This window comes from Photinus pyralis, unplaced genomic scaffold (assembly GCF_008802855.1).
Source record: "Photinus pyralis isolate 1611_PpyrPB1 unplaced genomic scaffold, Ppyr1.3 Ppyr1.4_LG4, whole genome shotgun sequence".
Classification (NCBI taxonomy): Eukaryota; Metazoa; Arthropoda; class Insecta; order Coleoptera; family Lampyridae; genus Photinus; species Photinus pyralis.
Genome location: NW_022170511.1, coordinates 42,755,211 through 42,778,803, shown reverse-complemented (window position 1 = coordinate 42,778,803; position 23,593 = coordinate 42,755,211). Strand labels below are relative to the sequence as shown.

The window sequence follows — 23,593 nt, the reverse complement described above, 5'->3', positions numbered from 1 at the left end:
TATAGCCCGCGGATGCATTCCCGTGCACCCTAAAATTTATCGGAGAATTAAGCCTATGATGGGATATGATCGGGCATTATCCTATTATTATGGAACCGCATTCACCGCAATGCCTCTATGTAACGTTGTCACACCAGCAGTACGTTTCACAAGCCCATCGTATCGTACCGGATTAACGTCCGTAGGTTCTTCGGGCGCGCATTTTTATACTCGCATTAAACAAAAAATGGAAGAAAAACGTATTGACAGTAGATCAATTCAAAATTATATTTATGATAGTAAGTGGGGTTGAAGTAGAGACCGTCTCCGTCGCCCCAATCCTTTCCCGAGGGACGACGACACAGAATGAAGAGAAAATTGAAAGAAATAAAGGAAGGTTTCCTAATAGAAAGGAAAAAAGAAATTGTTCGTATGTAGAAGGAAAAAGGCTGTGCCTCTGCTTGCGATTAGATGACTTGTCAACCTGCACGAAAATTTCATTTTACAAACTTGTTTGGCAAGAGAATTGGACTGAATTGAACTTGAAGTGGGGTAAGGAGGAAAATTGAGGATTATACAAGAGATAGCGTTTGCCTTTGATGAACTTGAAACTTGTTTAGACCTCATCAGACTGAATTGAACGTTGCAAATTTTGATTTGATGGACGAAGTCCGTACAGAGAGCAGTTATCAGCCGGGTAACGGAGACGTTCGCTTAATCTATTCGCCGCCTCAAGATAAAGCTTCCACTTCGACTCCCGCGATTCGGCTACATTGTACAGATGTCGCTAAACAAAATCGTTAGAATACTGAAATTCAATCAACTTTGGAAACGCAAATCAGCACAGACGACGACAAATGGGGAGGATCTTAATAAATCCACCGATGAAATTTTAAAAATAGTCTACGCAAGTAATCCGCTTTTAATGAGGGAGAGAGATGTAATAAATTAAAATTAAATACATCTATTAGATTTTATCGTTAATCCAGAGAGCGGCCGTTCTTCTTCGCTCTATATAAATTTTCAAATAAAAGTCGAGATAATAAATATTACGGCATATTCGGAGCTCTAGGTTTTAATTGCTCCGCACGTTGGAACGTGAAAGTTGTATGTTGGAACGTGTTTTAAATGTAAAGGGATTTCAATCGATACACGTTGCATTGTGCTCAGCCTCACATCCGGTTCCATTTGTCACATTTTGCGATTCATTTTCGAATTCGGCCTCACAAAAGGTTGGGGAATTATCGACTTACGGAAATTATTAAAGTTACATTAAGGCCGCGCTTGAAAGTTAGCAAATGTGCCCACCAAAAATTCGACTTTCTGTGCCATATTCCAGACTGTACCTAGTTTTTGAAAGTAGGTATCTTACTGTACGCCGTTTCTCTAATGGAAAAGGTGGAGGGGGTTTGCATCGGAACAGTCAGCCTAGTTGCTAGATATAGCCAAAGCATCATTGACAACTCAGTCCCCCGCAAATGGTAATTTTGAGTACCCTTAAAGAAGTACAATACGAATGATAGGCAGTATATAAATGGAGAAACGAATTTACTCCAATATCGCCTTAAGTATCTTTCGGTTTGATGCAACGTAAAACAATGCCGTCCAAAGAGACTTCGTAGTTTACACGTAAAACGTAGCCCATCAAACTTACGGAACACTCCAATGGCAGCAATTCGAATAATTCCAAAAGGTCTGATGCAAATAGTTGCAGAATGTGACTTCTACTTCTGCGTATCACGTTAAAAATGTAATAATTGGATGGGTACCTATCTTTGTAATTGGTGTAGGAAACATATCTCATGCTTTAGCTACGAGACATGTACAAGTACAACTTGCGACACAAATAATCTTTAAGAGGCATCAGTCTAGATAACGAGTGCTGTGGGCGTTTATTCGAGGAAAATTTGGTTATCTTTTCTATATTCCATTGTCAAAATAAAGGTTACAGCATTTAACATCACGTCAAGGTTTATAATCGTATTTGTTCAAGTTTCTGTTTTTGTAAACTGGTTCAACTTCCGTATCTAAATTCTGCTCTTCGACATTTTGAGTTATTTTTAATCACATTGCACTAGTAAGGTTAATAAGCGAAACATTTACTTAAAGTACGGAAACAAATGTATCTAATCAAGGCCAAAATCATAATTTTGCTTGTATCGTTTAGGAGAAAAGGAAATTGATTTATTAATTTTTTATTTCATATATTTATGGGTTAGATGGAAGAGCAGAAATGGTATGTATGTTACATTCCATTACCGAATCTCGCCCTTTGTACACATTTCTATGTAATTTAACCTAGGTACTTATTAAAGACATTTATTATTATTATTATTATATTTTTTTATCAGATAAAATCACCAAGAAAATGAACCCTTGAATTTGGCAAAATTGATCTATTAAAATCATGGAATAAATAAAAATTCTTTCAACAAAATTTAATTCTAAATCCGAACCAAATTCAATAGGCTCTCAAATTTACAAATTCAGAAATCAGAAATTTAAAATGGATTGAATCCATTAATATCAATCAAAGCCTTACGCGAGATTTTATACAAATTCCTTTTTACATTAGTTCTGAAAGGTATTCATATTGCCTTGAAATAATTAAACGGATGGTTATAATATAGACGCTATTAGATGTTTTCTCGATTATTATTGGCTCAAGTTTCGGTCGTTATTTTTAAGCGGTAATCTACTTCAAATCTTTCATCTGCTTACGTAACTACGTTTACTGAACTTTGTTAATGTTTAGTATTCTTAGAAAATCCTCAGGAAGCACTTGCACCAATTTGCGGTAGTAATTACGTCTCTAACAATAGAGCCCATTGAACTTTTTTGTTGAAAAATATTAACAATTGTTTAGTTACAATTTCGCCACTTTATACGATTTAATTTGAGTATCGCGCGATTTTTTATACATTATGGAATACAACGCAAAGTTTTTCTTTAACGCGTAATGATGAACAAAAGCTCATACAAATTGAATACGTAGATGTGACACATGTTTCATTGACCAGCTAAACTCTGTACACCATCATGACCAGAATTTGTCTGGGAGGACACTACAGAACACTGACATTGGGGACTAGGAATCGGAAATAATTTGTTCTGACGAATAAGAATGTCAAACATCGTTGCCAAACGTTTTTTCTTGAGAAGGGAGAGCACATGATAATGTGATATTTGCAGGGGTTTGGTTTAATTAAGATCACGAAAACTTCATATTTATTTTATTAGGAATTGAATAAATTCCGTAGACAGTAATTAATGGTACATGCTTACTCGATCTCGATTACAAATCTACTGTTAGTAATATTAACCTACTAGTGACACACCGAAAGTGGAATAATGCTTACTGCTATAATAAGCGTTTTCGCAAGAAAGTTAATGCAATTAAATGTAAATCAGTTCAATGCAATGATTATGAATCAACAATTATTTGAACTCAAAGTTTTGAAACCTTATGCACGTGTATCCTAATTTCGGCAATCACTAATTATTACATTACAATAACAGTAAGGAAAGCTAGAAAGCATTTCGTCATAGTTTAAACAAAGTAAGTTCCCCCTGTGTCATGTGGGAATCAAGAAAAGAGTTTAATTATTGTAAAGTTCCATACAGTGCATTCTACTTAAAACGAGCCATTTAATTTTGAAACTTAAAAAATTCGCCCACGTCCACTTTAGTTACCCCTTGTCAGCCAATCCCTCCCCATAACAAACTCACATGTAAAAAAGTATTTTTTTCTGGGATTGCAAGGTAAACAAGCTTAGAGGGTTATATACAGAATTGTAAGGGAAGAGGGTGGTTGACAAGGGACTCACTGTTACATAGAAATGAGTCACCAAAGTTGACGTGTTTCATGATTTTTTTAAGACTCAATACCAACTGACGTATTCCAGATTGCTCATTTTAACTCGAATGCACTGTATAAAGTGCCTGGAAAATGTATCCTCTTTATGCCAAATTGAGCTATAGGCCGAAAGCTCGACTTGAAAGACATTTTCTAAGAAAAAAAGTTCTATCCTCACGTTAGTACAGATTTAAAAAAAGGGTTGGTACCGCGGAAATGTCAATTTAATTAAGTGTGCCTGGATAAACCGACTATTTTAGATAGAATTCAGTGGCGTAGTAAAAAGCCACCATTTCTAATAGTTGACTAAAAGGTATTTTTTAAATGAAACACCCTGTATGTCAATTTTTTACATTCTTTTTCCTGATTACATTTATGTATCACAACCTATTTTTTTTTTAATTCTAACCATGAACCAAAAAAACCTATTTTCTGCGGTTTTTAAATAGTAGACCATGGATTCATGAAAATGTTTTGTTTATTGTATCCATGGTAACTAAGATCAATCAATAAAAATTTCTGGCAGTAGAAGCATGTCATTGCAAAATTTTGAAAAATACAGGGTGACGTATATATTCCAGGTCATTTCAGTTGTTTGAGCCAAAGCCTTATACGAATGTGAAGAGTTGCTGAGATACAATTTTTCTGTTTCCTTAGAAATCCGCCATATAGTCGCACTAATTTAAAAATTAAAGCAAATACAACCTTTTTTCTGCAGTATTTCAGTTTCCCTAATTAGATTACACATTGGCAGACACTCTCTATCAAAAATTATGTTACATACTGTATTGAGAGCACTTTAAATTTTTCCAGTCGAATTATGCGGAAGTAAAATTTAAAAACGAGTCAAGGTTTCAAAAACATTCTCCCCACCAATATTACTCATGGAAAGTTTTTATTTTGTCTATTGGAACAACAGTGAGCTTTCGTAATCTTCCCACTCTAAATAGTATGTGCCGCTTCGTTGTTTGGCTATGGTTTCAAATTACACGCTGGAAATTGGTCGTGTTATGTTACTTCTACGATTCATCACATTAAATAAAGCTTGATAAAAAATGAGCTGATATCGCAGAATTCGAAAGTCAGAGATAGCCCGGCCAGTCGGTTGAACCAATGAAAATTAATAAAATACCGCCGCCATTACTATTCCACTATTGAGTAGACGTTAAAAAATCAGTTACTGTTCCGAGAGGGGATTATTTTTGAACAAATTAAGGAATTCGCTGTTTAGAGAAAAAAGATGATTCGATTCACGTTGAGAGAGTCAATGCAGACAGTTTCGAAGATTAGCTGTTAGCTGGTAAAAAGTACGGTCCAAATAAATTTATAGCGACATATCGGTCCAGCTAGAAAGTTGTGAAAAATTCCGTTTGTCATTTGAGTTTTTTTCGTGAACGTGAAAAATTAAAAGTGTCACTATCGAATTTGGTTAATTAAGCGAACAAGGGCTTTCCTTCCATTATTCAGTTTGGTCGAGCGTATGAGTTTGGAAATCGCCAGGTAGCAAATAAGTACCAGTTCACAAAAATAGAGTTCGTAGAGCGCCCAATTTCAAGAAAAATTGTAAATAAAGGTTAGTTGTATTTATGTATTTCGTCTGGACAACTTTCAGATCCATTGGCAAAAGAAGTATTAAGAAGTAAAAATTTTAAATTAGGGATCTTAAAGGATTCAAATTAGTTTAGAAAATTTTGTATTTTCATGTATTTTGCAATCGAAAGAACCCCCTGAATTTGGTGTCAAGTCATATTTCATTTTTCTCGGAATTAAAAAAAAGGAATTCCATAAAATCTATATGAAATGAAACCAAGTTCATTTATTATCTACATAATTTGCTGCTGTAATCACAAAGGAATGTTCGGTTAAGCTGTAAATGTAGGTACTTACTTAAATTAGCTGAAATAAAAACCAAACATTTAAATGAGGTGTACATTTCAAATTAAAATTTAGTATCCTAATTGTGATAGGTAGACCTATTCTATTACTATTAGTAAATAAAAGTTCAATGTAAAAGGAGATGCAGTCTTAAACAATATTTGACAATTTTATTTACAGGGTGTTTATTATGCGGCAAAAATTTAAGGGGCTATTCCTTGGACTATATTCTAAGGATATTTTGTCCTTCGATGATTTTTGATAGGGCGCTTTTTTCTCAAATCTTCCACATGTTCCACTGGAGCAGTATAAACTAATGGCTTTAGTGGGCCCCATAGGATTATTAATTAAGTCAAATAGACAAATGAATCCGTTTCAACGTCTACGTTAATAATTTTAAAATTACCTAAATGGGATGGTCGAAATTCTTTTTCACTCCGTATATTCGAAAGAAAGTGCCGTATCAAAAATCATCGAAGGACAAAATATCCTTAGAATAGTCCAAGGAATAGCCCTTTACATTTTTGCCGCATATTTAATAAACACCCTGTATATTTATACAGCATTTTGATATTATTATTTTTCTTGAAATTTACCACCCGCACGTTAGTAAGGGAGGTATTGCACTGGGGGAAAATGCCCCCCTCCCCCCACTTGTTTTATTTGAAACTCCAGGAATCCGAATCAAACAGAATCTCGATGATGGCGATCGGTCTGTCTGTACCAAGGTCTGTACTCTTATTTCCCGCTAAACGACTGAACCGATTTAAACCAAATTTGGTACACACATTCCTAGACATAAAGGGAGAGCTGAAAAGCTTCTAGGGAGAATCGCGCATGCGCAAGTGTGTCAAACCGTAAAACTGTACCTTCAACCCCATCCCCTCCCGTCGGCGGCACCAAAATCGCTCGGGATTTTATTACACAACCATAACCGCCAATCAAGAGTAAGGTGGTTAATACATAGAACTTTATATATTTGTATAATTCAGGTATTCTATACAATTCCTAGGCAATGTATACTATTTGTATACACCCCTCCCAATGGCAGAAATAGTTTTACTCTAAGTTTCATGAGAAAATGCACCCCAAATTTATTTTCCATACACTCCCTAGGAATTGTATACAATACCTGAATGATACTTAAGTACAATTTCATAATTATGTTTCCACCCGTCGCAAAATCAAGATAATTTTTAAACTCGATTTAATTAAGTACAATTGTAGTATAAGGGTCATCCTCCTAGAGCCAATATTTGCAAAAACCTTAAAAGCAACGAAGAAAATTAGAACGGACAACAAATCGACACGTTTATTTGATAGGGGTCGGGGACGAAATGTTTGTGAAGTAGATTCAGAACGTCCCTCGAATGCAGCGAACTGCAGAAAGGAGGCAATTAAGGAGTTTCCAGCGACCGACGGCCGAAAAAGTTGTAGGAATTCGTCCAAGTCCCGCATATCGAGGAGTTTTCTCATCTATGGCCGACGTTTCGGCTTCCCGATGTGAAAAAAGAAACAAAGGGAACGTAAACAATAAGAAGTTGTCGGTGTGGGATAGGATATTCTTCAATTAAATACCTCAGTCATTGTGTCCGTCGGTTGCCTTTTCGTAAAGTTTTACAAGGAATCCATTGTTACTTGGATTTGTTAAGCAGCAGCGAACTGGTGTAAAGATAAAAGATTCTGCCAACTTTCTGACCGCACCCTTGATTGTGCTCAAACTATTTTAATTACAAAGTTCGATTGAATCCGATCGACTTTAAAAATGGAGGAAACTTTATCCCGTCGAAATGATGCAAGCGCAGTCAACATTGTGGACATAATCAAACAGGAGAGAGAGAGAATTTATTGTCCCCCGAATTGTGGACATTTCAAATTATGACGGTCGAGCGTAGGCACGTTGTTAATCTATTGATGGACGCACAGCCACCCTTGAATGAATAGACGAATTCATAGAAATTGCATTAACAATCAAATTATTATTTGCTATTGGTGATTGCGAGGCTATATTTGCACAGGCCGATGTGCAGATTTCGTTTTATACACGAACAACTTCGGCAAGTTTCGAAATCTCTAACAAAGTACCATTTCAACTTTAGATTCTGAATTACAATTTTCAATTACGACTGTCTAGCCTCGTATCCTTTATTGATTTTAACTAAATGAATTGAATACCTGCTGCAGTCGCAGAAAGGATACCGGTTAATTTTCCCTTTCCTAGTTTTCCTTAACTATTGCCGCATTTTTAATTGATCATTCCTCCTTGTTTCCAACTTACTAAAGTCGAAATTCAGCCTTATTCGTTCCATGCGTTAATATAATGCAACTCTTTTCAGCGAAGAATCTTAGCATTATGTTTTATTAATTTACCATTGCAGGTCAAGCGTGCCGAAATGCATTTGCGTCCGAAAGTTAACACAAATTAGGAGGGTTACATGGACATTTTTTAAAGAATTCTGACTGTTAACAAAAGTCCTATCCCAGACTGCCGCACTCTCGCTTTATAGGTTTATAATATACAGGATGTCTCATAATTGAATGTCAATATTTAAGGGGGGGATTTTTGGGTCCATTAAAAAAAACTTCATATGAACCTATCTCCTAAACGTCTTAACTTTTGAGATACAGGGTGGTTAAAGTTTTCAAAAATAAAAATCATTTATTATTAATATCTGTAATATCACTTTAGATATTTTAATGGAAATGGCATGTATGTACTATCTATCCAGAGGCATTTTTTAACGTACCACATTTTTTTTTACCAGTGGCGTTCGTACGGAATTTCACATGCCCATTTTGGCAGACATTGATGGTACGTCACTGATTTCTCTGAAAATAAAAATTATTCTTGAAATCCCTAATCATTTCTAAGCAAATTTTATCCCTTTGTTTTTGTCAATCCGATGCACGGTTTTCTCTTAAACAAAAACCGCTTCTATGCATGATCATGACAATATCACCGTGCAGAGAAAAAAATATTTTCTTTTTTTACGTGAAAACCATGTGTCGGATTGAATAAAATCAAATGATCAAATCTGTTCATAAATGAAAATATTTTTTTCTCTGCACAGTGATATTGTCATGATCATGCAGAGAAACGCTTTTTATTTTTTAAGCGAAAACCGTGCATCGGATTGAAAAAAATAAAGGGATCAAATTTGCTTAGTAATGATCGGGGATTTCAAGAATAATTTTTATTTTCAGAGAAATCAGTGGCGTACCATCAATGTCTGCCAAGATGGGCATGTGAAATTCCGTACGAACGCCACTGGTGGAAATTAAAAAAATTTGGTACGTTAAAAAAGGCCTCTGGATACATAGCACATGCTACATGCTACTCCGAATTAGGTTTTTTTGCAGTTTTCCGAATTCGTAAGGTAAATAAATACCGGAGTAGTATAGAACAATTTAAGAACTTCTGCATAGGCACATCTAAAAAGCATTATGCAGGTCACTCTATAATTGGGCGCAACCCTGTTGAGGGCCCAGAACAAGAGAGGGATAATAAATAAATTAATAACTGCCAAATTTCATTAAAATATCTAATGTGGCATTACAGATATTAATAATTAATAAATCATATATTTTACCACCCCGTATCTCAAAAGTGAACACGTTGTCTTTTTAAAATTGTCCCAAAAATGACCCCCTTAAATATTGACATTTAATTATGAAACACCCTGTATATCACTTCCAAGAAACACTCTAACTTTCGACCGATTTCAGTTAAACTTTAAAAGTTGGTGTATCTCATAAATATCTCGGTTAAATTCATGAATCAGCCAACTTTGGATATTGGAACAAAATGGCGGACACTTTTATATGTTAATGCGGTTAAAGAAATCTATGTACACCTGATCGGCCGGATCGAAAGGGATTTTTTTATATAAAAATATGGGGGTGGTTACACAATGGGTTCAAATCTTGAGAAAAAATTGCAGAGTATAGGTAATCGGCGCCAGAATGCGCATATTTATCTTGTCGGAATAGTTGTCACTTGTTATTTATAGATCAGCATTCTGGTAGGACCTCATTTTGATCAGAAAAAAGTGATACGTGAGAATGAGTCGTTGCAATATCTAGATCGAAAGCTCCACTGCCTATTTGGTAGCCTTATTTTCTAACATAACAATTTAAGTTTTTGCTTATTAGATAGTGCAAGAGACTTTTACAAAAAAAGGGGGTTCAACATCCCTTCTTGAAATCAAATTTTGACTTGTAAATAAACTTGAAGATTCTTTAGAAAAAATAAATTAATTGCTGTTTGAAATCCACCACTGGAGGAGACTCAAGTTACAGTCAAATTATTTTTCGATTAAAGGCTGGTTTTTTTGCAGTTTATGGACTCAGTTAAACCTACCTGACAGTTAACTTTTATGGAAACAAATGTAATCATATAGGAGATTATCTATCAGATAAGTTTAACTGAAACAAGGATCGCTGAGTATACCACAAAACTAAAGAGTGGTTTTGGATAAAATAGATCAAATGCTGGCTTTCAGATGAAACTGAAAACTGGCACAATATATTAATTCTCCGCGTAATCATAGTAGAGAATCGTGTGATTCCTGGTAGAATTCGTGTTTGGGAATAGTGTCGGACCTTTAATAAACTCTTTAATAGACTCGATTTTTAGACGACCGTCACGACCAAGATTTGCGTTTGGAACGTAAAATTTAACGGCTGTGCTATTTTAGTGCCTTTGGAATACGAACATTTATCTGTAACATGGGAGATACAATATCCTCAAAATTCAAGATTTTTTTAAGGGATTCTTCATGGTACCCAAAATTATGAAAACTTCGCTACCAGTACACGTACTTTACATTTGTGGCCAGTGGCGTACTTCTGCATGGTGAAGGGGGCATAATTTTTTTAATGACACCTATTACTTTTCGTTCTTAAAGAGCACCCTTTTGTTGATTTAGCACCACAAAAAAACTTATTATATTACATAATCAAATTTAAGAGAAAAACTCGAATTAAGGAAAATAGTTGTGTTAATTAATTTTATAATTTGACTAGTTTGCGTTGAAAAAAAACGTTATTCTTTAATTAGTTACGTTCAAGCAATTTACTATATCAAAAATCATTAAAAACTTAGAAGTAAATCTATGTTTCAAAATTATTTACAGTGACGTGCGTCTACGGAACTAAGAGGACACTTTTGAAAAAAGGAACCTTTGAACATAGACATCTCCCTCCTTTATCTATAAAAAAATGGTACTTGAACTGTTTGTCTCTATGGGGGTGGTTTCATAATAGGACAAAATTGCAGTGTATAGGTCAACGATGGCAGAATGCCCGTGTTTTTATTCAATTTCCTTTTCGATTTGTGTATAAAAAGAACCGACTGCAACCCAGATTCGAAAGTGCCGCGAAACGTCCGTCATTTTGACTTGAAAGTAGTTGTAGTTGCTGCTAATAACTGCGGGCGTTGTTATTACGAAAAAACAATTAAAAATTTGGTGATCAAGATCGCCTTTGATTTTAACTTTATCTGCTTCATTTTTCATTTATTATGCTGTGCCGGCGCTTAGGATAAATTAATCCCGAAAACAGGCCTTAACTTCGAGTGCAAACTTAAACATATTAATGAAAAAGTAAATTTGAAGAATACTAAGCGTTCTATTATAAGCATTATAAATTCAACTGCAGAAAAAAGTCTTACGGAGCGGCGCGTCGGGACGTTTAATTACAGTTTCAGAGATTAATTTTAGTAGTAGATTTAAATGCTGAATAAACGAATTTGCACATTTTAACTAGGATGTACGACGTATATAGCCAACATATATATGTAGTTGGCGGATTTAAAAGAATCAGCAGTTTTTATAAAACCCCTAACAAAATTTAAATAAAACGCTTAAAATGACAGTTTAATCTCGAGAAATTTATATTTGATTAGAGTCAAAATCTGAAACTCGGCTAGAATCACAATTTCGGTCTCTCTTAACATACGTATACTAAAGTTTTACTCTGTAGCTGTGCATAGGGGAATTATGTTAAGGATGATAACTGTTCCCAAAACCCCCAAGTAATTTAAATGGCGATTGTTTACGGAAATGCCGCCGCCGCCGTCGCTTTCCGTCGTTTTTTTTGTACTTGTTTATAACCGAGTGAGAGAAGATAGATTTTGGTTTAGATTAGTTTCGTCAGACGCCGCCGTCATTAAAATTCTGTCACGTTCAAGAGCACTTTATTATTTTTTACTGTACAGATATGTATGGGTCGGTATATGCTCGAATGGGAATTTTTCCTAAAGCTCGATTTTCTCGCATTTTTAAATGCAGTACTATCGATAGTGATATAAATGACGGTAACACTACTGCGTCCGTAGAGAATAAATTTAGTTTAATGTTCTAGTCGAATGCAATATAAGATTTTGCAATAATCGAAGTGAGTGCTGGACGTGTCTAGACGTCCGTTTAATAAAATTTCGGTTAAGTTGAGATGATCGTCAACTGCACATGCCAATATGGAAGAGAGAGAAAATTCCATACCTGACAGTTTATATTCTTCACCTTTTATTTTTGAACGCAACTCATCCGATATGAATATTGAACAGCTATTGCGGAGATATTTTATGATTTTTGATCGACTTTTCTTCTCTTACGTGTTGATCCTTTTTTATAAATTTTTCATTTATTAAAGTGTGAAATATTAGCCTTGGGCGGTTAGAGGACGCTCATCAGACTTTTACAGAACGGCGTCGCGTGCTCTTTACAGAATGAGCACGCCTCCCTTCAGGCAGCTAAACTGTAGTTATTATGATAGGCGGACTTGGGCCTCTTCGCCTATGGCCCTATGTGATAAGGAGCGCACGCGAAGTATTCACGACATAAATCTAAGACATTGTATGCAATACTAATTAAGACGAGCGTATCTTCCACGTTTCTAATTCACAACGTATATCCGTTTTATAATTTGCTTCTATCCTACTGGAACTTGACATCAAGACCATAGCGGACATAAGGACACTTATAAGCTATGATATTAAAAAGGACGAAGTAATTTATTATTAATATCAAAACGCCTTTCATATGTAACAAAAAGCGTTGTACGTATTATTAGGGGTGTACAATTGGTGATGGAGGGTGTCCTAATCAAAGCGTTATTATTCTCCGTTTAATTAATGCGTTTCCGTGTTGCTAATTAATAATAAATACAATTTTCCATTATGATGATTAAGAAACGACGAACGCCTTTAGTGTGGTCGAATCTGCCACATAAGATCCGATTGTCAGTCAAATGGTACACGGCAAACATGTATACCATATTAACCACCAACTCAAACTAGAGTAAATTTGTATAAATTCAAATTAGCCCCAAATATTTTTCGTCCACAATAGCAATAGTAGTGTTATATGAATATGATATACATGGTGAACATTTTGTCGGGAAACAACAACATTTTTGTAAAAAACTTTTTATGGTATCCAAAATTATAAAAAAATATATGCTTCCCCCTGACCATGTAGAAATACGACTGACCACAAGTTTAAAGTACAGAGGTTGGTAGCAAACTTTTTATAATTTTGGTTACCACAAATAGCCCCTTAAAAAAATTTTGCCCCAGACAAAATGTGCACCCTGTAAACAATTAAAGTATGGTAAATAAATGTCTACTAACTAATAACTTTAGAAACCTGTACAATACACAAAACACGGGCGTACAAAATTCTAATTTTAACTTTAAAAGGTAACACAAAATTCGCACCCGATATTGGTATAAGTCCACAGAATTTTGCTTTTCGCTTTAGTACTGTTACTGAAAGTAACTGTAAAATCGAATTCGAACCTTTTACCTTCAAGTGCAACGATGAAGGATTTTATATAAAAAAACCGGCAAAAGAAACACAAAATCAGTACACGATTATGCATCTAATCTTCATTAGGCTACAAGAAAGTAGCCCAAAATAATACTATGCAAAAGTGTCGAGCTGTCCGTATTCACATATCATGTCAATCATAAAGAGTAATTAAAATAAACACTTACCATTCGTGAAGAAGAAGATCCTGTAACAAAAGAAATAATTGTTAGACATTGTAAACATCATGTAATACGTTATTTCGATCTAAATGCAAAAAATAATGACGGAACACCCTATATGTGAAATTATTTCAATTTATTAAGTAACTTATTTACGAAATAAGCACGGAGCTGGTTCGTTTCATTTGAATTTGTATCTCAGTATTGCTTTTCCTTTTTAAAATGTCGTTAATGCGTGATTCTTGTAAATTTGATCGCTTTTGTAATTTATTTAATTTAGATAGGGTGTTAGAAGTAAGACACATCTGGTCATTTGCAATAAGGAGTTTTACTAGGCGAAAATTAATTAACGCACGTGTTTTATCGCTATCAAGAGATAAGGTACGCGTTCCATATTCTAGAAGTGCCGTGTTCCGCCGTTAATGGGCAAATTGGAAAACCCAGTTTGTCATTTTTTTTAAATAAGTTTGTACAAAAGCAAGATTGTGTGTTGTCCGTTTACAAAAAAAGTTTTCTGACTTAAAAAACGAAGCAGTAGAGTACAGCGAGGCCTTTTATTGATGTTCGCATCTTATTTAGCAAGCCAGTTTGTCATATAATTCTGTTATAAACCAAAGTGAAGTTAAGGAGCTGTCAGCTGTTTAGCTGTGTGAGTTTGGGGCGCGTTATATCGCAAACCTTGTACGTCCAAATCATTTGGATTATCAAAAAGAAATAAAACTGATTTTACGATTTCTTACTTTATTCGTCGACCGCCTGCGTGCGGGGTAATATGTCTAAACAAGCTTTGTAAGCTTTTTTTAGTGGGAGGGATTTCCGCCAAGGCCTGATCGACTAACCCAATCCACTATACATTTACAAATGTCCATGCATGAATCCGGATTCGAACCAGGGACCCTTAGTCTTCAGTCGGGCTTCCACACAGGGATTTTTGTTTTAATTTTGTTTCATTAGGTTTCGGAATAAATTTTTGTCATTGTGTGTTTACTCGAATCCAAAATGCCGCTCAGATAGTCAGATTTTTCTATTGATGCCCAAGATTTATCGAGGCCACCGAGCCTGTCAAATTGAAAAATTTTAAGGCAATATTGCGATTTTTCTTGTAGTAAATGCTGTCTATATTCTAAGTTTCAATTTTGATGCTAGTTCGATAGGTGTTTTGTGGATGGTGTAGTGACCGTCAGGTTAAATCATCATTTTGAATAATTATACTAAAAAATGTAGACACACAAAAACCTAGAATGATAAAATAAGTCGAGTTCTATTCCTTCCCTACGTTTGCCTCAAATACTAAAAGCTCAAGGAGGGCGTAATGCTGGGTTGGAGGTGGGGGTTCTACAGGATGTCCCATTTTGATACATTTATAGGATTTCTGCTATCAAAAAAAGTAATACAATCATATTATGTGCTCTTTTTGGGCCAAACTTAAAATCAAATCAACTTTATGATTGTTGAATAATCTGTCTCCTGTCAAAATATGTATTTAGGGGTTAGACACAAAGTTATCGGACCTAACCTCATTGTTTTTAAACGAAACCCATGTATATTTTAATCTAAAGAGATAGTATATTGTTCTTTTTCGAAAAATATAATACAAGAGGGATGATGTTAAAAAAAAAGTTCAGCTAATTAAAAAAATATGTAAACAAATTATAAAAAAGGTTCAAATGATTCAAACAGTACCAATCAATGACAAAAAAATGTTGTAAAACCTTTTTTGAAGTTATACAGTTCTGTTTTTGAAAAGAGAATATAATATGCTATCTTTTGGATCAAAATCTAAGAGTGTTTCTGTAAAAAGATTTTGTCTTACCCCTTACACTTATTTTGAAAACGGTAGATTATGCAATAATCATTGAAAAAGAATATTTTTCTGTATCTCTTGTAACTAAGAAAATATAGATTCATTCCGAAATTCACAATTTTTGATTTTTTCCCGTATCTCTTAAGCGAGATTCAAAAAAAGCACATTTCGTCTATATTACTATTCCATAGTATTAACAATTACGGAAATACCCTATAAAAGTATTGAAAATGGTACACCGTGTACAGGCGAGAGACAGTGTAGGTTAAATGGGAGCAAAGTTGACCCCTTTTCTGACTCTTTGACAATAACTGAGATATCACCGGAAGTCTGAAAATGTCAAAATTCGTTTTCCCTAGCTTAAACGATCGCAAATGGGCGGTTCCCGTTAGCAACTAGTAGTCCGTATCTTTTACAAACGTTATTTTCAAAAATTTGACAAAAATTTCAAATGAATTTTTTACTCACAAAAAGGGGAAACTTTGCCCCCATTTTACCTATACTGTATCTCTCATCGTTACGGAAATCCCAATTTGTTTGAGTGTCACTGAAGTTTTAAATTATATCTTATTTAGTTCGTGGCGATTTCTTATTGGTGTATCCTTAAGGCCAGTTGGAATGCACATGTTAAATTATCTTTTCGTTTTTTTCCTTGAAAACACTTAGTAGTCGGCACGTTAAGTGTAATTGTATTAATCAATTAAATGTGGGTTTAATTGCAATTAAGTTTTATGACCTTCTGGCGATTAACCGGATTTTGTGTAATTCTCGAAAACATGGAAAAATGGATGGATGGGCATCGAGAGGGCTACTGAACTGCCATAAATCGCACTATTCTAATGAATCACATCAAAAATTGGAAATGCAATGCGATTGGAAGGCCCATGGTACGACGCATTTATTACAACCTCTTGACGCTGCGGTATTTAAAGGAATAAAAACTGCAAGACGAAATGTGTTAAAGGATTATTATCAAAATTCTGGGTACAAGAACGTGGATAAAGTTGCATTTCCAGACTTGCTTAAGAAGCTACTAGAAACGAGTTGTTTCTCTAGAGCAAATGCAATTGGGAGGATTTCAAGGTTCGATGCCAGGCTAAACATCGACGACTCAGACTTGGTAAGAGAACATGATTCTGACGAAGTCCAAGATGAAGACGGACAGAAACCGGAAGAAGAATTCAGCAAGAAAATTGTGACAGGTGCTTGGGTCCTAGTCAAATTCAGCACTCACAAACATCGTGGCAGAGTCCAGGAAATCGAAATTAAGAATGGCTTTAAAATTGTTATTTTTGATACTGACAGTTGCCAAGGGTCAAATTTTTATACTACCAAAACAGTTTCGAAAAGCATATGATGACTTTATTTTAAAGAAAAATAAGGCTACTACCTACTTCGGTCTTAAATATACTGACCAACTTACGACTGATTTACCCCATTTTCCCACCACTATGGAACTAATCCACTGCATTATGTTGAGCCATCCTGTTTAACCTAAATATCTGCGAATTGATGCGAAACGCTTGACAAACGAGAAAGGTAAACTAATTAGGCGATTAGCAAGCTACTTTCGAAAATCATTCAATTCAGTTATGGCTCTTAATCAATTTAAAAAATGAGATTGGTTACCATTCTAAATCCCGCAAAGCTAAAATAAATTACGAAGTAGGTAGTAGAGGATCTAATTTCCGCAATTGAGGTAGTAAACGGGCGCTCAATTGATTACTAAACTTTCGCCGGGTGAAAAATTAATTTTAAAATGCACGTATCCGAAGATTACAAAATGCATATAAATTAGAAATTACATCCCTTTAGGAGCAATTTTCTTGATAATCGCCGAAACGCTTTTATTTTTAAGGTTTTATGTGTGCGTGCGCTCGGTCGTCGTAATGCCATGACATAAAAGTAAAAATCCAAGAAAAAAGGGTTCATTGATCAAGGTGGCTTTAGAGCAAAAGTGGGATCGGTTCCAGTTGACATGGCGTCGTCGGTCAAAGGGACCGTTAGAATGGGTAGGAAAAGGCGCGGGAAAGCAAAAGGTAATTGGGAATCGGAGCATCCTGGCAGGATGGTGCGGGATCCAGTTAGTAGAACGGTCCTTATCAAAGATCAAACTAATCTGAGTTCTTCTATTTCTAGTTTCTTTCGCATTAGAGGGCGCGAAAGTCCGTGATGAAGTCCCATAATAGCTTTAGTCGAATTTATCACCGTATCTCCGGCACGTTTCCTGCAAGGGCCGAGACTAGATAACTTTTACTTTTCCAAAAGTCTCGGCGCACTCATATAATGATCATAATTGCTGCAACTCGGATACCGAATAATGACTTTATCAAGAACTTAAATTAACGTAATGATTCGTGTCTACACAAAAAGGCGCCGATTGTTCGAAGTCACTCGTTATAGAGTTTTATTATTTTATTTTACTTTTAACTGCGGTAAAACTCTTCCTTCTAATGAACCTTTTGTTACATAAACGAATTTCTCCGTTTCCTTCTCCTTTTCGACACGTAATTAACAATCTTTTCTTTTTATTAAACTAAATAATTTGCATCGGCAACGGGCGTATGCCGCACCGGCATCTGGTCGCATTTCAGGAAAGTTTTATAAATTTTTCATGGCGAATTCATTTGGCGCGCGCGGGCACACGAGAACCAAAGCTCCCCCTTCAGGAGTCACGTGTACACCGTTATTAAATACATAAATATATTTCTCAGGGGATTATTCAATTCCCTATATGTGTAATTATGAATGATGTATCAATTGAATATTGATTTTATTAGCGGATTTGCTTCCCACGACGTTCCCCTCCCATCGATATCGTATAATGCGCTATTAGTTTTCAATTGGATAGCATCACATGAAAAAATTTAATTAATAATCAATAATATTCTATTATCATTTGCAAACGTTTGCACTGGTATTAATTCAATTATACGTTATCGTATTTAATTCATAATTTTGGTAGGTATTGTGCCAGTAAAATTGAACGAACAAAAAACTATCATACAGTACGTGCATTCCGGCTAAACCAACCCCCTTGAATAAGTCAGTTATACTGAGGCGTGAAAAAATCCAAACACGTCTACGCAAAAATTTGTCAGTCATCTCCTCATGTCAAAAATTTCAAATTGAAATTTATTACGTCAGCATTTAAAAGTGATTTTATGTGTCTTGGTTGTCTGATCGTAATCTAATTATTGTGACGTGGCCTGTGGTTTTTGCCCAGATGGTCTGGATGTTGGCAGTATACACAAAAAAATGTATGCTTACGATTAATATTCGGCATAAAAAAACACTAGAGCGTCTCTCACGTATTAAAATAATATGAAGCGCGGAAGACAGGCTCATGCTACACTATCCCATAAAAATTATACTAACTAAAGCACTAGTTATATCTTTATAATAAAATACAGTTTATTATTTTATTCTTTGGCGTTTTTTTTTTTTTTTTTTTTTTTTTTTTTTTTGTAGGGTTCAACTACTAAGGTCATATCCCCTTTAATTCACTAAGCATATTATATATCAGCGTATATATTAATCATTTTCAAAAATCTCACCATCTTCATTGCATTTTCAGGGTTTATAAAATTGTCGATGTAGTTGGGCAGTATACCGTTTATCAATCGCTCGTTATTGTATAGTGGGCAATGGCTTATAATATGAGTAACCGTGATGGCCGTATTGCAGTGATTACATTGTCTTGGTACAGTATTCTTTAGCAGATGTTCGTGTGTGACCTTAGTGTGTCCTATCCTCAGACGGTGCATTTTCACGTTGTCCTCTCTCGAAGCATCTTGTAGCGTGTATAGTGTCGTTGGAATAGGTTTTATCTGCGACAGGTGAGTATTTACCTGTGCCCATTTTTCTTGCCATTCTGCAACATATTGCTCTTTTAGGTGCCTTCTGATGTCACTTGCCACCATGAAATTTACATCTGTCTGCTGGTTCGATATCGCTCTACGGGCGGCCTGGTCTGCTTGTTCGTTGCCAAAGATACCAACGTGGCTAGGGACCCAAATAAATTCGAGTGATTTACCTTGCTCCGAAATACGATGTATATAGCAGACTGTAGCATGATGTTCATCGGATCTGTGTTGTAGATTTTCTTTAGCCCATTTAGGATATTCATACAGTCCGTAACAACTAAAAATCGGTTGTTTTTCATCATTGAACAGTATAGCACAGCCTGCCATAGGGCATACTGCTCTGCAAAGATGGGCGAAGAGTTTGTATTCAAGCTCCACTCGTATGCTACGCCCTCGGTGACTATAGCACTTCCCACCCCATACGCGTTCTTGGACCCATCCGTGTACACAGGTTGGTATGAGGGATATTCGTTAAGGAGGTTCTCGTATGCCTGCAGGTAAGTGGGTTGTTTTGTAATCTCTTTTTTGTAGCGCATTAGATCTTTTCTTATTTTTATTTCAGGTACCTTCCACGGGACAGTGTCCAGCATCATTTCATGGAGCGGCGCTGGAGGGACTATTCGGCGTTGCTCGAGATGTTCCTGGAATCTGATACAGGCAGGGCGGGTAATGGTAGGTTTCAGTCTGTACAACTGCATGTCTATGTTGAGTATCACCCTATTAGGATGTAATGGCAATGATGAAATTTTAGTCATATAGCTTGCAATTAGTTGTTTTCTTCTAGTGTCCAAGGGCGGTACTCCCGACTCACAATATAAGCTGTTCGTCGGACTGGTAGGAAAAGCTCCAAGACAGTACCTTATGGCTGTGTTATGTATGCTGTTCAAGGTTGCAAGTGTCGATTTACGCGCGGACGAATACACTATGCAGCCGTAGTCAATTTTCGACAAAATCACAGCCTGGATCGCGGTTTCAATCGTTATTCTCATATGTACTGCTATGCGCAATGACAGCTACCTCAAATAAAAGCAAGTTTATTAATAAAACCGTTAAATGAAATAATTATAATTTTTCTAGGGCTTTGATTTTATTAAATTTGAGAAATTCGGCAGTCTTAACCTGTAAAATTCGAAAGATTTAATTCACAAAATTTTAATTAACATCTGAGGTTTAATCGATCGCTTGTTGCGTGATGTGTTTCAAATGGTCCTGAGTGCCATCCTTTCTTTCATATGATTGGATTGATTGATGTTGAATAAACTGGGTACAAAATAGAACAATTTAATTTGAGAACTCTATCTAGGTCGTAATTTGGGTTCGATTAAACACAAAACTAACCGTTTACAAATGAAACAAATTTATAGGACATCATCGATCAATCAGATCATCTGAAGAAAAGGATGGCACTCAGGGCCATATAAAACACACACGCAATAAACGATCAATTAAACAAATTAAATTTGTATAAAGTTTCAACTATCTTAACTTAAATAATCCTTATCATCCGGGCATAATTGCGGTTGTTAGTAAACAGACGCACTAACATATAAAAAAACTAAGGAACTTCACTTCTTAGGTTGCACTCAAACTTCAATTTCATTCATTTAATTACAATTATAGTGTTGGCTCTGTTGATAGAGGAGAAACTGATAACTTGACGACCTTCTCTCTTAATATTCGCCGCACTCCACTAACTTTCTTCTAAAATGATAACTGGGAAAACTGACTGTTTTAAAAAGCTTCGATAATAGCAAAACTGACTGTTCAAATACAGTCGCGTTTTAAAACTCGCCAACTTCCGCCAAAAAGAGCCACCACCAACCAAACGCTTGACCAACCGGTTAACGTCGGGTTCGCTTATTTAAAACCTTTTCCTTCTCCACACTTCCGTGCCTCCTACCTTAGAATCGAAAAATAAAACTGCACCTGTGTTTTCTAACAGGCGATAACACGTCCTTAACTTGATACTAATTAACTTTGCGGCGATGAGAGCTCTTATCGCAATGATCGGAGAAAAGCATGAGATAAAGTATTATCAATACATCGCAAATATTTCCAGAAGAATAGCATGTAATTTAAATTTACAATTACCAAAACAAAGCAATTATTCAAACATTGACCTCTAAATGAAATAATATGATCAGTATTGCGTTTAATCTCCAAAAAGCATCGTTACCTACTACTATTGGAATCTATATACATGGTGACCACATGCTTCATATCATTGTGTAGTTAGTTCATTCCACTTTGTTGTTTAATTGATATTTAAAAGGTGTCTGGATACAGGGCGTATATATCAACATATTAAGTATATAAAAAAATTGGGTAGTAGAAGAGGCGATCAAAACAAGCACTTTTTCCAAATAACCCGAGGGTTCAACGGGTTTCGTTTGGAACCTCAAAAAAGTGGCGAAATTTGCATTTCTCCTATCATTTTTTTCTCAGCAACAATAAGAGTTACAAAGACTGGTGGCACGTCTTTGACTAGATTTTGGGGGTGCCCTTTCTGATTTTGGAAATTTTTTTTTTCCTACCACGAAAAATTCTGATTTCGACGAAATTTGGTATCTGGAGATTTTTGGTCATGAAAATCACGATTTTGAAATTAGTTTTTGAAAATTCCACTGTAATTCTTGGCGCCGAACAATAAAACTGGAGAGGATTCCACGAAATTTGTTGTGTACAGACTTGATGAGTTAAGAAACAAAATTGTCGAACAGTTTTAATCACTTGGAAGAACGATGTTTTATGGCGGTACTTAATGATGAGAAACTAAGATGATATCCCAACCCCTGTTTGATAAATGTGTCCCAGCGGACTGGTCAAGTATGCGCGATTCTGTAGAGATGGGTGCAAAGGTCTTAAGGGATCGTGTTACTGTTAAGGCAGTTAAATTGCGCACGCGCTCTGGTCACGATCGTAAGGAACGTTAAGTAGAGAGCCTCAGTTATTATTAATAAAAAGAGTTCGGGGGTGAGCTTGACCCATGGGCATAGATCTACTGTGATTGATCCATTAGCCGAGGGTCCTAGTCAGAGGCCGAGGCGGCGTGTGTATCCTAAATAATTCACGTGCGCGCAGCGTAACCCTTTCTCCAATAGGTATGAGCCCCATCTTAACCCTTCAGGGTGTCGTTTCAATCCCAATCGCCAACCGGAGTGTTCGAAGGTTCAGTAAAGTTCAGTTCAAGACCAGGCATACTGGATGCTGTCATATCACCCCTTATGGCCGTACGCGTAGATTACAGAGGGACGTTTCTAATGAAAGGTGAGTTTACGGAAGATTTGTCGCATCTTAATATTGAGTTCCGACCAACAATTAGCCCCATTTAATTAACTACTTCCCTTGTTAAAAATACCAATCCTTCCGCTCCTTTAATTACACACTTTTCAAGCAAAAGTTACCTATTTTCATTAAAGATTGGTCCTTCGGGCCAGAAAGTATCCCCTGCCTACTAGTGGATCATCTAATTTCGCAATGTAGTTAGTTGAAAATGTAGCAATAACAAAATATTAACGATTGCAGTCGCTAACTTCTGTTAACAATTTTTCAGTTCTACCGACAGAGGTCCCCTTGAACGGGAAGGTACGTAAAAACACTGGAATTTAATGGAACTTCTTGGTAGCGTAAAGGAACCAATAAATTAATTACTTTTTTCGAAATGCACGCTAGAAAGATAATTGTTTATGTGCGTTTCCAAAAGGAATACGTTTAATTAATTCACTTAGAAATGTCGTTTCTTTTCATGATAAAACTAAAACGTGTAACTGGCTAGATAATTTCGAATTGCCACCACAAATATTGGTAGCAAGGGCGATCCAAAAAAGCGACTTATGCTCAAATCTCACGAAGGATCCCGCGGATTCGTTACATTGTGTTATTATTGTGCGCCACTTTGGTTGAATTTGATCAAAAATCACGCAATACGGTTGATCTTACCATGCTCAAAACGGAAATTAATTCATTTTGGGACTACAAACGGATTACGCTGGTGGTCAAAACCCGAACGAATGCCAAAATCTTCCAGGGAAGACTCCTACTTAATGTTACTGAGCTAATGACGTACAAAATGGCGAATTGTTAAGTTGAACAGCCATCTTTAATCATTCATTCGTTACTTAATTCCCGTCTTACGAATCAAAACAGATCTAGGGTAATAAAGAAAATCGCACTTTTTTCTAATATGCAGTTCTCACGCTGATGAAGTGACATCATGCCGAATT

General features: G+C 35.8%; 1 protein-coding gene and 1 long non-coding RNA gene across 2 annotated transcripts; both read left to right on the top strand.

The window, feature by feature from the left end:
* Positions 1-18,999: 18,999 nt before the first annotated feature.
* LOC116169921 lies at positions 19,000-19,461 on the top strand. Its single transcript, XR_004145117.1, has 3 exons — positions 19,000-19,207; positions 19,263-19,343; positions 19,401-19,461. It is a non-coding gene; the product is annotated as an uncharacterized LOC116169921 (long non-coding RNA).
* A 213-nt stretch (positions 19,462-19,674) lies between these two features.
* Positions 19,675-20,306, top strand: LOC116169154. Its single transcript, XM_031485180.1, has 4 exons — positions 19,675-19,867; positions 19,933-20,042; positions 20,155-20,204; positions 20,259-20,306. The coding sequence occupies exons 1-4, from the start codon at positions 19,719-19,721 to the stop codon at positions 20,304-20,306; spliced, it is 357 nt and encodes a 118-aa protein (XP_031341040.1). The 5' UTR covers positions 19,675-19,718.
* The last annotated feature ends 3,287 nt before the right edge of the window (positions 20,307-23,593 follow it).